The 20,948-nt window shown below is 42.8% G+C and overlaps 1 protein-coding gene across 1 annotated transcript; it reads right to left on the bottom strand.

Annotated features, from left to right (window-relative positions):
- Positions 1 to 7,184: 7,184 nt before the first annotated feature.
- On the bottom strand, positions 7,185 to 20,067 carry LOC117047933 (laminin subunit gamma-1-like). Its single transcript, XM_033151180.1, has 10 exons — positions 20,055 to 20,067; positions 19,528 to 19,607; positions 17,559 to 17,696; positions 15,952 to 16,096; positions 14,054 to 14,203; positions 12,679 to 12,793; positions 11,835 to 12,034; positions 10,600 to 10,758; positions 9,170 to 9,269; positions 7,185 to 7,768 (listed from the first exon to the last, which is right to left on the bottom strand). Exons 2-10 carry the CDS (start codon positions 19,566 to 19,568, stop codon positions 7,512 to 7,514), a joined length of 1,305 nt encoding a protein of 434 aa, XP_033007071.1. The 5' UTR covers positions 19,569 to 19,607; positions 20,055 to 20,067; the 3' UTR covers positions 7,185 to 7,511.
- Between the last annotated feature and the right edge of the window lie 881 nt (positions 20,068 to 20,948).

Consider the following 20,948-nt stretch of genomic DNA (forward strand, 5'->3'; position numbering starts at 1 on the left):
TCCTCACAAAAAAAAAAATATTTTAAGAGAAATTTCGGCTCATGTCATTTTGAATAACACTCTGTTGGAGGATGAAGGGAGCAACGGGCTAAGAGATGAAGGGAGCTAAGGATGAAGGGAGGAACGGACTAAGAACTGTAAGGAGGAAAAACCAACAGCATTAAACTAGACCCACCATTACATTCATATACAGGTAGGTAGCCGTGTTGGTCTGCCATAGTCAAAACAAAATTTAAAAAATCATTCCAGTAGCACCTTAGAGACCAACTAAGTTTGTTCTTGGTATGAGCTTTCGTGTGCATGCACACTTCTTCAGATACCAGATATTTCAATCTGGTTTATGGTCCATGATTTTATATAGTTCCAGATAATAGTTGAGATGGGAGATGGTGATACTGTTAGTTCTACTGGCCTGCTCAGTAGCTTGCAATACCATCAACCATGGAAGGAAGAGGAATATTAAATTGCTGACTGCATGTTGGGGGGTTGGGTGCATGCACATGAAAGCTCATACCAAGAACAAACTGAATTACATTCCTAGACAGCAAAATTGGGGAGGCTAATTTTCTAAATATTCCCCAGGGGAGGACTGAAATTCTAACAGTTCAGGAGGAGCTCAAAAAAGTGTAAAATAGTAATTGGCAATTGCTCAACAGGGCTGCAACTTTTAAAAGCCTAGCTCTGCTTGGCTCCATATTGTTCAGCTGTTGTGCCCAATCTTGGCCAAGTAAGAATTTCACGGGAAGTACTCTTATTGGACTCGTGAAGTAAATTTAGCAGCCACAGAATGAGAGGACATTGCTTTTCATGAAAGGCTGATTAAAGTAATGGGTAGGACTAAGTGACCAACTTTTGACAGTGGAGGGAAGAAAATAGTGGGATTTCTTGAGGATCTGCATTGCAACTTATTCATAAACCCTGTGTCTGAGGTAAGGAATGAGTTCTTAGATGATTTGGAGTTATTTAGGATGACACATTCAAAAGCAGACTGTGAACAGTTCCAAAATGATCTAAGCTAAGCAAGTGGCCAATAAGATGGCAGATGAGATTCGGTGTTAAGAAGTGCACAATGATGTGAACACTGTGGTAAAAAAATTCCTATCAAATATATACTGATGGGGTCTGAGCTGGTTATGGTTACCCAGTATTGTTTCTTTTTAAAATTCTCATTCCCTTTTTTCTTTTTTCTCAATCTTATCTTCTTATAAATGAAATTTTCTTAATAAAATAGAAATAATACCCAGGAAAAAGTTTTAGAGGTCATGGTGAATCAGTCACTGAAATCTCCAGTTAACCCAGAAGTCTCTAGAATTCAAAGTGAGCATTTTAGCCACTACAGAGGGGGATATTTTCAAAATGTGAAATTAAATCTTGAAGCCGTTTAGAAATTGGTTAAAGTTCCATGCTAAAATCCTTTTTTAGCTCAGGTTTCCTTCCACAAAAAGGTGGTAAGGTAAAATGAGACCATTCCACCCCCATATTAAAATCAGATAGGAAAAGCAAATATATTTGGACAGCTGGTACATGTTCTCTCTCTCTCTGTCTCTCTCTCTCTCACACACACACACACACAGTAAATACTCAAGAACCCAGCATATGAGGGGTTACAAATATTCAGTCTTTATTATAAATAAGAAATACTGTTTTATACATAAAACTGCCAAGTGTTGCATTTTTGTTGTTCTTGTTGTTCACTGCCCCCAGACAGCAAGACCACAGATTTAAGTCCAAAACTGGACTGAAGGCACTTTTTGAGGTGCTCACAGTTGAGAATAAAAAATAAAATGAAGGGAACTCTTCAGCAGGTGTCTCCCGTGAACAGCTGTTGCATCGCTTTGTTATGCACGGAAACAATAACTTGGACCTATACAAACGTGATAATAGCTGTTAACGCAATATTCGTAAATTCTTATAAAGGCCTTTTTATTTATTTATTTAAAATTTAAAAAAATCTGTTAAATCCTGTTTAAGAGAAAAGGGGGGGGGAATACTAGAAAGGCAAGGAAAGAACTAGGAGACTACGGAGTGAACTGTAACCATCCCCTTCTATTTGGCAGAGAGGAGATACTGTTAGGATCCAGCCATCTCAAAAATACTGAAGGGTCATTCCATGAAAATGAGGGGAAAAAATTTAATATTTTTTTTTTAAAAAAATAATTTTTTTACATGTTAAGTTTGTGTACACATATCAAATTGTTTTGGCAACAAAACAAATTATTCCCAGAATGCTTCATTCCAAGATGGCCACCACCTGAATGTAGCACATGTTGCAAATGAATTTGTTTTTGAAGTTAGACATACATTAAAGGTAAGATAAAATCTATTCAAACCATGTAAACAATTATTGTAATATGTATACTGAAAGCTTAAAATGTCATCTTTTGATTGCAAATAATCTATATTGCTCCAATTACATTTTTCATTGGTATTGATTGATTCTAATTATTGATGATGAAGCTGTAACGTGAGTTACCAAAACAAGTTATTTTTAGAATATCTTCCTGAATTGGAGCTTCAGAATTAAACTTTTCTGCATTTTCCTTCTAGGCAATAGATGCAATGTAATCATGTAAACATTATAATTTTATGTTACAGTTTGTGCCCTACACACACTATCAACATGTATAACGCGAGTTACCGCAATTATGGTAACTCACGTTACAGTGCTCAAATTTTGCATTCTAATTGCTCTTTTTGGAAAATTACTTTTTGGAAAATTACACCTGTGTGGCACAGGATGAAATTCAAAGTGCTCACTGGAAACAAAACCAAGTAAGCTTGTTTACTTGTTCAATGTGGTATAGTGGGAAGCACCACCCATTGGTTCTTGCATTTGACAATTCTGATCATTCAAAGGAGACAGTGGTATGTTACATAGATTTCATTTTGCAGCAGATTCGTAAAGAAGTTGACATAATTAATGTATGGTCTGATGGACCAAGCTCACAATTTAAGAACAAATATGTTGTGGCTGCAATTGCTGCTCTTGAAGAAAAGCACCACAAGAAAATAAGGTGGAACTACTTTGCTACATCGCATGGCAAAGGCCCAGTTGATGGCACAGGAGGGACCATTAAGCGTCAAGTTTGGAATGCAGTGAGAGCAAGAAAGCAAATAGTTTTCAACAGTGGCGTAGCAAGCCTCTGCGCTGCTGGGGGCGGCGGCGGTGCAGAGGCACCCCCCTGGGGGGAGGGGCACGACGCGTGCATCGTGACGTCATCGTGACGTCACGGCACACATGGATGCAGAAAGGGGGAATTTCCCCCTTTCCGCGGCTTTTTTTTGTGGGAGTGGGCCAGCGAGGAGGGGGTGACAAGCGTGACACCCCCCCTCGCTGGCCCACCCACCCCCCGCCGAAAAAAACGGCGGAAAGGGGAAAAGGAGAAGCAGAGCAGGTACTTGAATGCGCCTGCTCTGCTTCCTTTCCCCCCCCCCCAGCGTTTTTTTTTGGCGGGGGTGGGCCAGCGAGGAGGGGGTGTCATGCCAGTGACAAGCGTGACACCCCCCCTCGCTGGCCCACCCCCCGCCGAAAAAAAGCGGTGGAAAGGGGGAAAAGAGAAGCAGAGCAGGCGTTTGAATGCGCCTGCTCTGCTTCCTTTCCCGCCTCCCAGCGGTTTTTTTGGCGGGGGGTGGGCCAGCGAGGAGGGGGTGTCATGCCAGCGTGACACCCCCTCCTCGCTGGCCCACCCTCCGCCAAAAAATAGCCGCTGGGAAGGGGGGAAAGGCGACATGTTCTCGTTCGGGGCCCGCCCGGCGGGGTGGGGTGGGAAGGGCCAGCCAAAGTGTCACCCCCTCCCCTGGAACTAGGGGCGGCCCGCCTCCCGTCCCCCCTTGCTACGCCCCTGGTTTTCAGTGCCACTCAGTTTGTCACCACAGCAACTAAAGTCTCTATGGTGAAAATAGTGATCACACCAGGCCAAATCGTTAAAAGAAACGCTACGCAGAATACAATGAATATTTTCAAAAGTGCGCAGCCAGTGAAGGCCATATCAAAGATGCACCATATTAAGATTCTGGAACACAAACCTATTTGCTCCATACTTTCTAAAAATAGTGATGCAGTAACTAAGCAGACCTATGAAGTGGGAGTTCTACCTTCATTTAGTTCTAACCTTCCTACTGTTGCAAGTTCAACAGTTCCTGCTGATATTAAGCTTGGATCTTGGGTAGAAGTGAGTTATGAGGGAAATGTTTTTTCCAGGAACTGTGAAAGACATTAAAATTGTTGAAGAGCAGCAGGAGTACAAAGTTAGTGCTATGAAAAAAACTGGAAATTTCTGGACATGGCCTATGCCTGCTGATGAAATATTTTACATCCGATCTAAAGTCATTGGCGTAATTTCCCCACCTACTGTGGTTAATTCAAGAGGCTATTATAGATTCTAAACTGTCTCTAACATTCATGTTTAAATAAATATTTGTCAAAATTTCCTAAGTGACAAGAAAATAATTATTTACCTTCATAAAATTCCAATGTATGAAATTATTATTTGAAAAGTAACGCGAGTTACCATATTATGTAACGTGAGTTACCATAAGAAAAGTTATTCAATTAATAACCATTGAAATTTGAAATGCCTGACCACTATGCTATGAAAGGCAAGATTTCTGTAATACTATTGCCTAAAAAGTTTTTTCCTAAATTCCTCGTAAGAGGAGGAAAAAGAAAAAACGTGGGTACATAAAATTAGGCTGTCCAATTCATGTAACGCGAGTTACCACACAAAAATAATTTTTATTTTTAATATTTTGAAATTAATATGAAAAAGGTAATAGGTTTTTAAAATAACCAGGTATGTATTATATACACAATTATTTTATTCAAGATTGCTTCTCATTTACTATGTTTAGATATTACTTAATTGTAGTAATCATAAGTCAAATGTAACGCGAGTTACCATGGAATGACCCTGAAGTCAAGTGCGACATGCCACAGCAAAAAGCCATTTCCAGTTAATGGCTTTAGGTTCTGCTTGCCTGGATGCATGCCAAGTCGGCTTTATGTAAACTGTTGAAGAAGTTGCTTGGATAAAGTTAAGATCCGGCTGGAACTTCTCTCTCTGGCCCTGCAGGTGCTGTAAAAACCAAGGCCAAAGCGATTTTGCCTGCCTACCTGTAATGGTCTAGCTCTTACTGGGCTGGAAAGTATGTGGCTGGCTGGCTCCCACGATTGAATGCTCCTTAATTTCCCTACATGTAGACAACGAGCCACGTCTGAGAGAAAAGTTTTTCTCTTGCATGGAGAAATGGTACCAGCTCAGTCCTAGGTTAAAGCACCTGAGTAAGAACTAGGCCCGTGTCGCATTTCCTCTTCAGAGCCAGCAGGAAGCCTATAACCATTCCTAATACCAAGGGCCAGTTTGGGTGATGCCTTCACCCCCCAAGCAGGAGAGCTGGGGAGGAGGAGGCCTCAGGCCTGGGGGTCTCCTTCCTGTACCCCCTCCCTGTGCAGGCCAAAGTCCGCTGCTGAGAGAACTCTGAATGGATGAGATTGTGGTTCTCCCATTTCTGCTCACAGTGGAGGAAGGAGGTGTGGGGCAGAAGAGGCCTGCTCCCCATTTCAGCCCAGGCAGAGTCTCCCAGGGCAAAGTATCCCCCGAAATGGCCTAAGGCACCATGACTGAATCCTTGAGGTGTCAAGGGGCTTGAGAAGAGGCAAAGGAAGGGCAACTTGCCTCTCAGCTGCTGGCAATGCAGAGATATGGAATACTATTAGCTCCCAGTACGGGAGGGCAGAGAAAATGCCTGACGCTGGCCCAGCCTGCCCCTCACTGCCAAAGGAGAGGATGTAGGCAGCAGTGTGGCGGGCGGTTAAGAGGAAGCCATGAGAGAACAGGGCCACTCTGGAAGCAAGGCCAAGCATATTTACATGGGGGAAGGGAGAGAGAAACAGACTTTTCCTCACACTATAATAATCATGATAAAAAAGACACAAAATCCCACATTCACACAAAAATATAAATTTGAAATAATTAATAGCACCAGTGTGTGTGTCAGATAATAAATTTCTTCCCCTCGACGCAAACGTACAAAGTTGCATAGTGTTGAAGGGTGGCTATATGCAGATCTCCAAAGGCAGGGGGTGTGTGTGGAAGCATCAGACCTCTCTCTTGAGGAAACTGCAGAGGCAGATAATTTCCTCCAGTTCAGAGTGGGGGTGGAGAAGAGAGACAACATGGAAGGAGAGATCTTCTCCCCACAAGGAAGCTGAATCAAAGTGGGAGAGGGGACATTCTGAGCGGGGCAGAAATTCATACCAAGCAACCACCAGCTCAGTTAGTCAATACTGTGAACTCCTGGAGTTATTTACCACTAGAATTAGGCCTGACCAATTATGTTTCCTAGAAAGATGGATCAGCTATAATTTGTGATTATTCTTCTTTTACACAAACGGTAAACCTACCAAGGCAAAATGATATGATTCAACCTGCAGAAAGAGAGCTCTGCAAACATTTTGAGTTAATTTTCTACCAGAGAAGATTATGTTGACTTCAAATTTCACAGGCAAGTCTAGCAAAAAAAAAAAGTACTCTCTGGATAGTGGATGTTTCTTTCAAAAAAGGGGGGAAAAGAAAAAGTCCCATGGCCCCCAAGAGAGAAGGACAGAATCTGTTCATATTAAATTATCTGTTCTTGGAAGATACCCCTTGATTATTACTAGTGACTGGCTGGTGACAGGAACAATTCTGATCACAAGTAGACTCTTCCATCTTGAAGAATTAAAATTTCTGCCTGTGTTCTCAGAGGTCGAAGGCAGGCCAAGGTATAGCACCATGGAGACCCAACACACCACTCCTTCCTTGTGACTCCCCTAAAACATTTCTGAGAAACTGTTTCTCAGAATCAAGATATACATATACATATTGCACTCTAGAAAGTTTCTTTAAAATTGGCAGCTGGCTACCAAAGTGGTAGTTTAATTGGCCACGAATATATGAATTAAGTTGATTTTTTCTTCTTTTCTGATTCTGAAGGCCATTAGCATTTCTTACAAATTGTAGCTATACTGGCCGTTACAATTTAATACTTTGGTAGCCAAACCTTTTCCTTCATAGAAACAAAAAGAACAGAGAAATTGTGAGATGGGGTACGGGAGAGAGATACGGGGGAAAGAAAAAAGGAGAAGCCTGTGACTGCCCCCAGTATGTATCAGTTCTTATGGCCCTTTCTGTAATTCAGCGCAACAGTCCATAATATTTCACATCATTATGCAAATCAAAGGGGAGTCTTTTCTGGGAGAAGAGGAGAAAAAGGAGTGTTTTGAGCAAGGAAGTGTATACATTTCATATCTTTAAACCCTTCTGATGCCCAAAGGCTGGATATTCAATTTGCGTTCATTCAGAAACTTGCAATTTTCTCCCTTGAATTGGGAAAGAAAGGACTGATAGCTATGTGGGAGATGAGGTGGGGGTCCTGAAGAAGGTAACCTAGGAATTAAGGCACTCCACAGCCAAAAGAACTGCTCCACCAGTCATTGAGGTAACGCCCCCCCCCCGGCCTTTAGCACATCCTTAGGGTTTTTCAATGGATGGGGTGTTGAAACAGCCAGTTGGTAAGGTCTTCTTGATGTCCTCTAAATTGCTAATGTCTTTCCTAATGGTGTTAATGTCCCTGTCATATTCACTGATGGCACTGGCTTGCTTTTCAGCTGCCTTCTCCAGATCAGAGACTTTCCGGTCCAAATCATTGTCCCTCATCTGGTTTTTGGCAGTGTTCAAAGTATCCTCAATCTCATTCAGTTTGCTCAAGTCCACAGGTTCCACACGCCCTGTAATAGGAGCAACACACAAAATTGGAATGTTTTTTGATTAAGGCCCACTTCATTCTGATACAGAAATAATTTCCACTGGTCAAATGCAAAACAGAAAGAGATTAAAGAAGCAAAATAATTTTAAAAATCTTATCTTCCTAGCTTGCCAAATCGTCTCTAACTGCTGCATTCAAATTGTTTAAATTTGAGAGATAAGTTGTGTATCAAAATTCAGAAATGTGTAACATCGGAGCACTCAGTTCAGTGTCTCTTAAACTGCACACCCAGAAATTCACATTATGTACAAACATTTTACATTGTGAAATTTAAATGTTATCTGAATTTTATTTCCGCTGTTTGAGAAAAGGTTCTCTATACACATACATCCTTAACTATTTTTTCCCCTTTTTACAAAGCCAAGATTAAACAACAACATAAACGACTGATTGCCCATTCCCTGCATTTAATCATTCATCCCACCCGTTCTTTTTTACAGGCCAAGTCTATGGACTTACGAAGCAGTAAACTGTACAAGAAATTATTGTTGTGGACATAAAGGTGAAAACAGGTGCAAAATGTGGCTGCAAAAAAGGGAGAAGCTTGGATAATTCTTGATTGGGCAGCCAATTCAGCAAATAAAGTGTCTTGTGGACTGGTTGGTGAGTAGGGGTTGTGGGGGTTGGCGAGTGGAGCAAACAGGGACAGAGCCACCTTAGTGCTATATGCACACACTACAGTAATCCAGCTATCAGTGTACCCGTTAACCTGGCAAGCATGTCGATTTGCAGAGTGAAGTCTTGCATACTGCAAGGGCCCCCAAGGGGGTGCTGTACAACTTTCTGTGATTTGAACACAAAAACATCCCTACCCTGTATGGAATCCCTGACAGTGGAGGCCTGGACACCCTTTGTCAGGGTTAGCTGGCAGGTTTTGCCTTCACAACAACATGCCATTAAGAGTAAAACAGCAATGGATGTAAATAGACAGCGCTGGGAATGGGAGTCAATCGTTGCACATTCATAGATTTGTCCATCTAGGTTTTGTTTTAGACAGTCAGATTGTATTGGATACTGGGAATGGACTTTGAGACAGACGCCAGACAAATCTTAATATGTAAAATAAGTATGAGTGCAGTTTTACATTAAGCCCCACTTGTCTATCATAATTTCAGCTTTGACAGCTCAAGTCACTGTACACTGTACACTATAAGTATTTTATTGAAGTCCTTTGAGTAAGTCCACAAAAATTATTAGACTAGATGCCCAGCTACACAAACCTATGCTAGCCAGGTATCTTCAAGCCAGGCTTGAAAGAACAAACAAACAAACAAACAAACAAACAAGGCAATACCCCAAATGCCACACTATTCAGGGTGAGAAGGTCAAACTCTCTAGCAGTTTACCAGCTGAAGATACATACCCAGCTTCTCAAGGAGGTCATTAATCATGCTCAGCAAGCTGCTAACAGAGGTCTTTGCTTTCCTTGCATTGGCTTCTGCTTCCTGAGCTGCCTCTGAAGCCTGGGGAATTAAAAAAATAAATTCAAATGGATATTACAACTGAATTCACATATGAATGTGTGTAATTCCATATCAATTACTTGTCGCTGACCACATGAACCAGCTAGTAAGACACTACCTGTGGTGTTTAATTTGCAGTGAGTAACTCTACACACATAAGTCACTGAGTAATGAGCATGCATGTGTCAACTCTGTCTTGAACACTGCAGCATCATGCAATGTCATTTCTGCTGGAAGACAAGGGAGTCGCCCAGGAAGACAAAGGTGAGAGGATGAGAAAGAGAAAAGAAGAAAATGATTTCCAAATGGCATGAGACTTCTTTGAAGGGCAGGCAGCCATGCATGGTTTTTGTAAAATCTCTTTTAAAAAAGAGTCCCAAACATACAGTGGTACCTCTGGGTTATGAATGCCTCGAGTTACGTTTTTCGGGTTATGAACGTTTTAAACCCGGAAATGAATGTTCCGAGCTCTCTACGGAGGCTCCATCAGCAGGAGCACTCCAAGGCCTCCACGAATGCCCGGAGCCAGGCCCCAACATCCTCAGGATGCCCAGCAGGTCACATCCCAGCCCCAAAGTTAGGTAAGGAACACTTACCTAACAAAGACCAAGATCAGTGAACCTGTTAAGAAAACAAAGATGTGCCTGGGCCGAAAAGCCCTTTACCAACCCTTGCCCCATCTCCAGCTGCAGCAAGATGGGTGGCACCAGCCAGGTAAGCCCACCTACCCTGTGGAGGGGGGGGGGAGTGGAAGATTTTGGGATGGTGCAAGGGATTTTGGGATTTGTTTCTGTGAGTCTGCCCTGTGCCTTTGTCTCTGCTTTGCTCCTCTGCTTTGGGTGACTTCTGGGGGACTCTGACTTCTGCCATTGTTTTGGGGATTGTGTGGAGCCCAGTTCAGCTACTGGTTAATTGTGTGACTGCAGAAATGGATAAAAGCCCCCCATCCAAACAATAACTATCATCAGTGCATGTAAGGAAAAAAATGTTAATTTTTTTCATCTACAATACTGTCTTATTTATTTTATAGTACAGTACATTGACTATCACCTTCATTTTATGGATCAATGGTCTCGTTAGACAGTAAAATTCATGTTAAATTGCTGTTTTATGGGGTATTTTTCATCGTCTGGAACGGATCAATCCATTTTTCCATTAATTTCAATGGGAAAGTGCACTTCAGGTTAAGAACGCTACAGGTTAAGAACAGACTTCCGGAACCAATTAAGTACTTAACCTGAGGTACCACTGCATGTGCTGATATTGCAGATTAACAATATGCCAATCTAACCCTCCAAAGTCAATGGTTGTTGTTTTTTTCCGAACTCACCATTCCTGCCATCATCATATCTTGATCAGCGCTTTCCTGTTTCGCCTTTAGCTCTTTCTCTGCTGCATCCAGCTGCTGCAACATGTCACCCACTTCTTTGTCCAACTCGGCAACAGTGGAGAAGGTCTTGTCAGCATCAGCTTTTGTTGAAGCAGCATTCTAGAATGGGCAGAGACCAAAACCATTTTAAAAATAAATGAAAATACCCAAACAAAGCAAGTATATATGAAAGGCTGAAGAGCCTGCACAGCTGGTCCAAACATACATGCAATTTGTTCCTGAGTCCCAAACAACACCAGCACTGGGCTCTGCCTAATGAAGTCAATGCAGACTCGTACGTGTTTTCCCTCCAGTTAATTCCTTCACTGCTCTTAAAGCCTCACTGTAAAACTTCATTTGAAGTACGAATATTGTTTATATGTGACTATATGAGGTTGCCCCGTACAGTTAGAATGATCAGTGGGTCCACAGTCTAGAACTTGTCCCAATGTGCCAGGACGCACCTTTCTAGTGACTCATGTAGGGATCATTCCCAGCCTTCATAACCATCTTTACCTGGAGCCACAACGGATTAATACCAGGGGTTTTCCACATGTAAATCACGTGCTCTGCCACTGAGCTGTGTTTCTCAACAGGGTAAGAAAGAATACCCTGCCATGGTATTTGGCCCTTTAATGTTATAGGAAAGCTCTCTCTGTTCTGGGCAGCATTAAGAGCAAGACAACTGAGCAGGCGTCTTTACCAATTGCTTGCCAGTAGAGAAACGTCAGCTTTTGACTTCCACTAATGCTAAAAGAGCAGCTGGTCTCACAGAAGACAGCTTCGTGTCTATTACATATTGCCAGGAGCTGATCTATTTATGCAGAATAATTATGTGAATGACTATGTGCTGTTGCCACTTCAGGCTGTGGACAGGAGGCATGATGTGCTTGGAAAATGGAGAAAGTAAATTCCACACACATGAAAACTAGCAAATTGGGAACTTTTGTCCCGACGTGCTAGTATTCTGTGTACTGAGAGTTCATTTCATGAACTGTTCAGACACGCTATTCACATCTGCGGTCTGAGGACAGATAATTCAGGGAAAACTGTACCACAAAAAAATACTTTTGAACAAATGAAGCTCCTCAGTATGTTGCTTCAGATCAATGGTCCAGCTAGCCCAGTATTTACTAGAGATTGAAGATGGAGCCTTACACAAAGGATGTACTTTAACACTGATGCACAAGACTCACCTTCTGCACAGAATTAGCAATTCTCTCAGAATCAGCAGCTTTGTTCTTTGCTTCTCTGGCATCCGCAGCAGCGTTGCCTAGTGCCAATTCCGCTTGCCGTGTCTTATTGTTGGCCTCCAAGATGGTCTGGGTAATGGCAGGAATTCTCCTTAGAGCCTCCTGAGCGGCAGTCTTGTTATCATTCACTCTCTTGTCGAAGTCTGGGGGGGGGGGGATGGAAGAGAAGCCCCACTGGATCAAACAAAAATCCATCTGACCCAGCCTTCTATTTCCATCTGTGGTCAATCAGATGTCTCTGGGAAGCCCATAGGCAAGACATGAAAGCCACAGTGCCCCCCTTGCTTTTCCCTAGATCTGATATTCAGGGGTATATTGCTTCCAAACAGGGAAGGCCCAAATAGCAACTGTAGCTAACAGCCATTGACAGACAGATCCGGCATGAAACACTGTTTTGTTTTATTGGAGTATCAAAGGTCTTAAAAACCCACTGGAATGAAAGTGGATGAGAAGAAACTGGTGTCGTCTCCCCCATTTAAAAAACTTATAATATGCTGTTGACCCTGAGAAGCTTTCAGAGGAGCTTACAAAAGATCCTCACAAGTGATTATCTTAGCCTTTTCTGTCTTGTCATGTACACGGCTACAATAAATTTGTCAGAAGGAAACATGTACAAGGGCTGAAATGTATTACGGTTAATTTACACCTTGGGAATCCTGCTACACTGGTTGGCGTTTTTGACCAAAGTTCAAATCTGTGTCCAGTTACAAAGCATGCTAAGCTATTTGGCAAACCCACCAGTTTCCATGCATTTGCTCAAACCATTGACTCAAACCATGCTGCCTACCTTTCAAGTTGCTGAGAATGTCATTGGCCTCCTGGAGTGTGTTGCTCCCCTTCTTGGCGGATTCTTCAGCCAGAGCCTTGGCAGCATCTGCTCGAGCCAAGAGCTGATCAGCAGTCTGTGCAAACAGACACAACACAGCAGGTGACCCATATGCTCTCTCCCTCTCTCTACAATGCCCTCATATAGCGAGTATTATGCACAGACTGTTTCTATTTAATTTCAATTTTTTAATTTAATTTATTTTTTTAAAAAATAATACTGCTTTTATTTATTTTCATGGTACAGAAGACAAATTTTGAGAAAACAATTGTAACAACAGTAAACAACAAGTAACTTGTCCTAATAAAATTACAGACTTTTATCATGCCATGTGTTAAAAGTTTCACTTGATTACTCTAAGAGATCACACCACATTTCCCCATGAGTGCTGGGTGGATTCCTGCCACAGTCTGAGCATTGTTGTTGTTGTTGTTGTTGTTGTTGTTGTTGTTGTTGTTTTATTTGTACCCCACCCACTCTGGGCAGCTCCAATGTTTTCCCAAAGGTGCAGGGGCAGGAGTCAAGTCCCTAGTTTCCCCACCTTAATTCTAGCCCCACAAGGCAGCCCAAAGCTTATGGCTTTGCAATGCTTCTGAAATACACTCCGGCTTGGATTTCGTGAGTCTTCAGTGGGCGTGAGTTCCAGCAGAGAGGAGAGAGCCACTGACAATGCTTCTTTCTTCCGTGGATTTCAAGGAGGGTGTAATCAGACACAACGGAGGAAGCGGCCTCTAAACCATGCTGAACCTAAGAGTCTCTGATTATCACGTGACTAAAGCAGCTTACAAGGAAGTTAAACAGTATAGGTTGGGAAGTACAGTTGCACAGTCACAAGAACAAAATCTAAACCTTTTAAACAGTTCATATATTTTAAGGACAAAGATGCTAAAGAATGGGAAAGGTTCTTCATCCTCCCCAACTCTGTTTTTAACTGCTGATTCTGCTTTACTAACAGCTGTGTATACTAGTTTACACCACTATGGTCTCTTTTGGCTTGGATACTAAAACCTTCACTTACCTTTTACACCAAATTGTTTCTCCCTTACTGCCTACTATCTCTCCACCTGTGCTTTCCTCGTCTCCAGGCCACTTTTCCTAGGCTCTGGGGCCCATGTTGTCTCTCCATGAACACTTTGCACCTAGCTCTGTCCTGCGCATGGTGCAGCCATTCTACAGAACACATGATCAAAAAAAGCCCGAAACACATGTCCACCATACCTCTCCATGAATCGGTTAACACAAGTTTTCAAAGGTTGAGAGCAGTTAAGCCACCCATGTTTTAACCTGCATTTATGGCTTTTGTCAGGGTAGGAGCTTACATAAAAGTAGAACTGACCTGCTGTTCAGTCTTGCCCTTCTCCAAAAGGTTCTGTACTTCCAGCTCTTTCCCTTTCATGTCTTCTCTTAGGTCCTCATAATCCTTCAGCTTCCTGTTAATGAGCTGATCCAATTCTCTGGCTTCCTTCTTGATCTTATTCGCCTCATTCTGCACAAGAAGAAAACAGGAAGAGAAATGGCTTTTGTGAATGCAGCAACTGTGTATTATACATTTTATGGCACATTTCCAAGGGGCTGAATTTACAAACATCAAACCCACCCTTTAAACCAGGATCAGATACCGCAGTGCTATCTGCAGCACATCCTTATATCTGGTGATGGCTGGACCACCACTGCTTTCTGCTTCAGTTTTGATTTTCCCAAAATGTATTGCAGAACGTATTTTAGGTGTCTGACAATATAATCCAATTTCCATATGGGGGACGGTATTCAACTAAATTTTACCCAGAGTAAACCCACTGAAAATGGTGAACCAAATTTAGTAGTGTTCATTAATTTCAGTACATCTACTAGGAAAAGAAAACTTAGTTGAACACCTTGCAGGGTAAGGAGTGGATCTGGCCTTTGCTATAGTGCTCAACATGTGCCTTCCATTCCACTCATCTTCTGCCTGACTTACTAAGTTGGTGGGAAGAAGGCACATCTGGGTACTGCAGTGGGGCCTTTGCTGCTGCTGCTGCTGCTGCCAGCATGTGGAGCAGAGGCACTGGCAAACATAAGAAGTTCGTTTCTCATGGTTCCCAGCACCTCTGTACACCAGAAGTGTGTAGGAAAAGACAGGCACTGAGTGATAGCGCAGCCTCCTCAGTATGGACCGTGGATCCTTGGAATCACTTACAATAGCCTTTTCCTATCTTTTTTTAAATGTGTTTGATTGACATAAAATATAAAGAGTCCTGTACTTTAAACCTTTCTTATATTTTTTTGTCCACCAGGGTTACTCAAAGTGATTATATTTCAAAAAGAATTAAACGAACAATCTCTTAGCTGACACCAAGAGCTTGAACCATTTATTTCTGGTGTCACCCACAAAAGCAAAACAAGTTTCAGTTTTATTGGTGCTTTAAAGCTCTTCCAACAAACTCCACACAAAGCCCAACTCAGGATATCTCTAGCTCAGAAAGATATGCAACCTGTCTCCTTTATTAGGTGTTTCAGATTACTCTTAATCAACACAAGCTATAAAGTGATGCTAATTTTATTGATCATGGCAGCATGTTTGGAGATAGCCACATGCTGCCACACCACAACTAGCTTATCAAGACTCGAAGAAGAAGAAGAAGAAGAAGAAGAAGAAGAAGAAGAAGAAGAGGAAGAAGAGTTTGGATTTGATATCCCGCTTTTCACTACCCGCTTTTCACTACCCGAAGGAGTCTCCAAGCGGCTAACATTCTCCTTTCCCTTCCTCCCTCACTACAAACACTCTGTGAGGTGAGTGGGGCTGAGAGACTTCAGAGAAGTGTGACTAGCCCAAGGTCACCCAGCAGCTGCATGTGGAGGAGCGGAGATGTGAACCCGGTTCACGAGATTACGAGTCTACCGCTCTTAACCACTAACACCACACTGACACAAGAATAGTCAGTTGCACTTGTAGAAAAGTTGACTTGCCAAACAGGGGTGGCCAGAGGCAAACTGGGTCCGATGTCCTTCTATGCCACCTGGCCGCTGTTCCATTTCTTACTTGCAATGGGATAATCAAGCATGTCACCCACCTTGAATGCATTATAACGTGTGGAAACACTTACTGGACTGAAGAACTTTAAAAATGAATATACATGTCCTATTGCACCTTTGAAATCTATCCCCCTTTGGGATCAGCCATGATGTTGTTAGTGTCGACTATGTTTGGTTGCTGTATGTATTTCAAAAATAGTAAGATGAGAATAAAAAACATACCTCTAGCTCCTCAGAGTCTATAGATGGCAGACTGGTGAGGTTGGCATAGATCTGCAGGGCCTTATTCCCAGCCTCCTCAGCATCTGCATGGACTTTGTTTGCCTGCTTTTCTAGATCTCGGGAAATGTCTTTTGCCTGGTTATACCTAGGAACCAAAGATAACCTTACTATTGTTCCTCTGGCCTGTTGGTCTAAGGTACTATTTCTGCTTTGGATGCAACAGGTCTTGTGCTCAAGGAGTGGGTAGGTGGGTACGGCTGCACCAGATGGAAAGGGCCTGCAGCTCAGTAGCTGAACAAACTTTTGCACACAAAGAGCCCCTCATTTAATCTCTGGCATCTTTTGAACGTAGATCTTTGGGAGCAGAGCTGGGAAAGACTGGTGCCTGGAGCAGTCCTGAAAGACTAAAAAGACTTAGAAGAGCTGGTGCCTGTCAGAACACATCATACTGAACTTGATGGATCAATGGTTTGGCAGTATAGGGCAGCCTTTTGAATAAAGTTATTCAGAGACGCTTTCAGATAAACAATTAAACAGTTCAATGCAAATACACACAAATCACTCAATTACATATGGAAACTGGCAGGGAATACACTGCACCTATGGATGGACAGCTGCACAAGCAACCAGTCAGCTTCCATTTAAAAGGTACAGGTCATGACCTTAGTATCCCCAAGTGGCCTGGCCCTGGCCCATGCTTTAAAATTGATCTTTGGGGCAGCCGTGGCAGCGGATTGTGGGGAGGGGGACTGGACCAGGACTCCACAGTTATGAGAACTGAAATCTGAGTTGCTCTTGGTGGTGGCCCTAGGAGTACAGGTCAGTTTCCTCAAAAGAAGCATATCTGATAACTGAACTTTGCCATTTCCAGCACCAAGTTAAAACTGTTGTATTCAGCCAAACTTTTAAGTTCTTTAATGCCGCCTTGTTTTAACCCTTCAGCTTTTAACCCTGCACCTTTGTTGCTAGTTCTGCATCTAAGGAAGCCATTCCACACAAACTGCAGCAGCACATCCAGGAATGCCACAAACTGTACACTGAATGGGGAGCTACAGTAAATCCTGGGAATGTATGTGAATGAACCATATTTCTTTAAAGACACTTTGGCCTCATTCACACTTTACAATTGTAGATATACTCTTCGTATGTGCACCTGAAAACTTCCCTAAGCCTAATACTGATAAAGGTTTTATGCCAGGGGTCAGCAACCTTTTTCAGCCGTGGGCCGGTCCACCGTCCCTCAGACCATGTGGGGGACTGGACTATATTTTGGGAAAAAAATATGAACGAATTCCTATGCCCCACAAATAACCCAGAGATGCATTTTAAATAAAAGGGCACATTCTACTCATGTAAAAACACGCTGATTCCCGGACCGTCTGTGGGCCGGATTGAGAAGGCGATTGGGCCGCATCCGGCCCACAGGCCTTAGGTTCCCTACCCCTGTTTTATGCCTTAGGCTCCTGGATATAGATTCCTGACATCTCTTTTTGCATAAACAGTAACTATTTTAGCTATTCTGCTTCTTATGATCACTGCGGCACTTTGGACAGCTGAAACGTTTTAAAAATAAAGCACCTCAATTTCTGTCTTCACTTCATACTTACTTCCTATTAAGGTCACCGATGTCATTCATGGTCTGATTCTCCCCTGCCAGTGTATCCAAGAGCAGCTTATATGCTTGTGTCGACGTGTCGTTTGCTTCTTTAGCCACACGAACAATGTCATCTGCTTCTTGCTTGTGCCTGGAGCAGTATTAGGAGAGCAGAACTAAATGGTCAGAGAAACACCATCGTTTTCTCTCCATACATTATAGTAGGAGTTAGACGCTAGGCATCATTTTCAAAGAGAATGATAACATGCCATAAATCTTCAGTTTCAGGAACACGGCCTGAATTGTCCCTGAGAATGAAGCCAACACAGCCTATTCCTAAAACAGCAATAGCCAGCCTCTTTGTCAAGTGCACCTCAAGGGGCTGCTGCATAAAGGCAATACTCCATGTTTTCTGCTGGTAGCCAAGTAGCAGCACAACATAGGAGAGGCAGGCAGGAGTAGAGGCTTGACTCCATGCCAAGGCCAGGCTCACTGGATCCTCCTGTTCCTCTTCAGAAGATCCATGCTGCCAATGCCACTGGCCGGCCATTCATGATAGCTAGAGGTGGGTGCTCTCCACTTCTGGCAAAGGACTGACATAATAGTTCTCTTTCAAAAGCTTGTAGAAACCCACTGTTTTCCAGTTAGTATTCTTTTTTCTTTAAGGGGTGGGTGGGAGGGAAAGATTCACAGAACCCAGGTTAAAATTAAAAAGGGAGGAACTTAAAGAAGTGGTTGAAGCACTCTAGCTTTTCATGGGCTTGTGGTGGATGAAGGACTTCCATCGTTTTGTGAGTTGGTTGACCAACAGTCTCTGTTCACGTAAGGGGATTCAGATCCTGGTCTCTCCCAAATAACTGCCTGTTTTCCCATTACTCAACAAGACTGTTCAAACAGGAAGTGACTAATATAAAAGTGGAACGGGGTGGGGAGGGGAAGGAAAGAGACATACAACAGACTAAGCTAGCAGATACTTGCCAGTGTTATCAGAACAGAAGGTGGGGGAAGAGGACAAACTGTGACATACTCACTTTGATCAGACAGGTAATATACTCGCTTATCTGGCCAAGACTGCACCCTTCAGGGCCAGTTCTTACAAAGCATTTTGTATTTACGTACAGATATACCTGAGCACAAAATATATATGTAACGCATTAGTTATGCTTTCATGTATGCTTTTTGTAGGTTTTTCTTTAAAAGAAGCACAATGAGAAACTGCACACCATGCGTTTCAAAAGTAGAAGCTGCTGTTTATACATGCACACACCCCTTTGTAACCTGAACAGTGCTTAAGTGCATTCTGTACTGCAGAAAAGATAAATATGCCTTGTTAAGGTGCAACCCTCAGTTAAATAATTGAAAGCAACACCATTCAAGCAGTTTATGACTACGCTAAGACTGCTCCATTATGGGCCGTCCTTGTTCTATTCCCCTTAGGGCAAAATGGAAAGGTAAGAACAAATGGGGAATGGAATGGGAGCAGGGAGGAAAGAGTTCCCACAAAGGAGAGAGGGGCTGGTGGTTCAAGTGTGGAAGAACAGTAAAAGGGAGGGTGGTAGGTGTGATCTTAAGGTATGCTGAAAGAGAGAAAGACGAAAGTGACTTGAGGAGGGACAGCCTTGTGTTTCTTGACAATGTGTTGCTGTATTATTTATTACATTTATAAAACTGCCCTTTCCCTGCTCAGAACAAATGGAGAAAACAAGGAAAAATAGGCTAAAATGAATCCATCAGGCCAAAAAGTGCAACCAGCAGCCGTCCTAAAAATTCTCAATTTCTACTCAAGCTCCTTCCTCAAATACCTGTGTAAAGAAAGTAGTCTTCACTTGCTGGCAAAAATAAATCACGGAGTGGGACAACTGAACCTCCATGAGGCAGTGGTTCCATCACGTGGGATCCTTCATGAAGGAAGCCCATGGTATTCACCGACACCAAGAGAGTGAAGAGTGAAGAAGGTATGCTAAAGATGCAATGGGCCTTACCGAGCAGCTAGCTGGCGGGCTTCTTCTGCCAGGCGAGTCATGTTGTTGGGGTCACCGGTTGACTCTGGTGGAGTAATAGACTGGAGAAGAACCAAACAGAATTTTAAGGTCTTCTATATTTTTAAACAAATGAGCAGTAGCTACTTGCCTTCTCAGACTACTACTGGGTCTAAAGTGCGGACTGGAGCTAGACATGGTGAGAAATATGGGGCCCTTGCTGATACAGGCAAGTCTTGTGTGGTTCTCCCTCTTCCCCTGGCCTGTGTAGGTATGGAAATACGCAGTGAGGCCCAAGCAAACACTTATTCATGACTCAACATGTGAGAGAGAGAAAGAGGAACTCAGAACAAGGTTGCCAATATCTCAAAGCTGACGTGCAACCACACTTGCTCTTTGATTGCCAACACCTTATACCATTTTTCAACATTTGACACTGGGCCGGTATCAGACAAACTATCAGGAAATATTCAAGGCACTCAAATTCAGTAATTTTAGCTCTTTCAAAAAGGAACACAAGAACCACTCACCACATTAGCAACTGCCCCCCCCCGGCCACACCCTTGAGTTTTATGTTCACATGTTTCAGCGCAGAAAATGTATTTCAGTTAGGAGAATATTTAGAGAGGGACGGGAGACGGCTCTCTCCTCTCCTCTAGAGCACATTCAGACAGATGCTTTTTCGCAACTGCCACAGAAACTGTACAGAAAAGCTATCGTTATTTTCATCTATCCATTAACTGATATGGTAGAACTCGAGATTAACGGGGGGGGGGAAACTTGAACTTCAAAGAAACAGGAACCCAGGTGCATCACAGCGGTTAGGGCTGATAAGAATACAAAGGAGCCGCCACCCTTCTCAACAAATCCAGCACTGAGATGTAAAATTTCTTTTTGTGTTGGCTTGCACAACTCTTACAAGCTCATTTATGGAATGCAGACAAGTTGCACAATTATTTGGGGGTTGCCTTCTCCTCAGATGAATCAGACAATAGTTGAACTGGGGGCCAATTCTAAACTGCCCTGCAATTCACTAATACAGGAAGGAGAGGCGTGTGTGTGTGTGTGAAGTCTTCTACTTGCTGTAATGGTCGATGAGGCCAGTGACCAAATGGGACAGTTCCTCTTTGGTGTTTGTTTGTCTTCAGCTTTCCTGGATACCTATTATCCACAGTTCTTAAGCAAAGGTATCACCCCCAGATGGGCTGCAAAGTCCATTTCCCCAATCAAACAATACCCAAAGAATTGGCCACAGGGAAAGTAAACTCCACCACCAATTCACTACTGTGCACTTCACCCTAAAACAAGCAGCATGTGACATCAGCTTCTGTTTTAGAGGGAGCTAACAGAGGATTGAGGTAGGATACTAGCAACAGCACTGAATTCAATAATCTGTAGTGGGTGTGTAAGGGGTACCTAGAGGG

This window comes from Lacerta agilis, chromosome 6, assembly GCF_009819535.1.
Source record: "Lacerta agilis isolate rLacAgi1 chromosome 6, rLacAgi1.pri, whole genome shotgun sequence".
NCBI classification, from domain to species: domain Eukaryota; kingdom Metazoa; phylum Chordata; class Lepidosauria; order Squamata; family Lacertidae; genus Lacerta; species Lacerta agilis.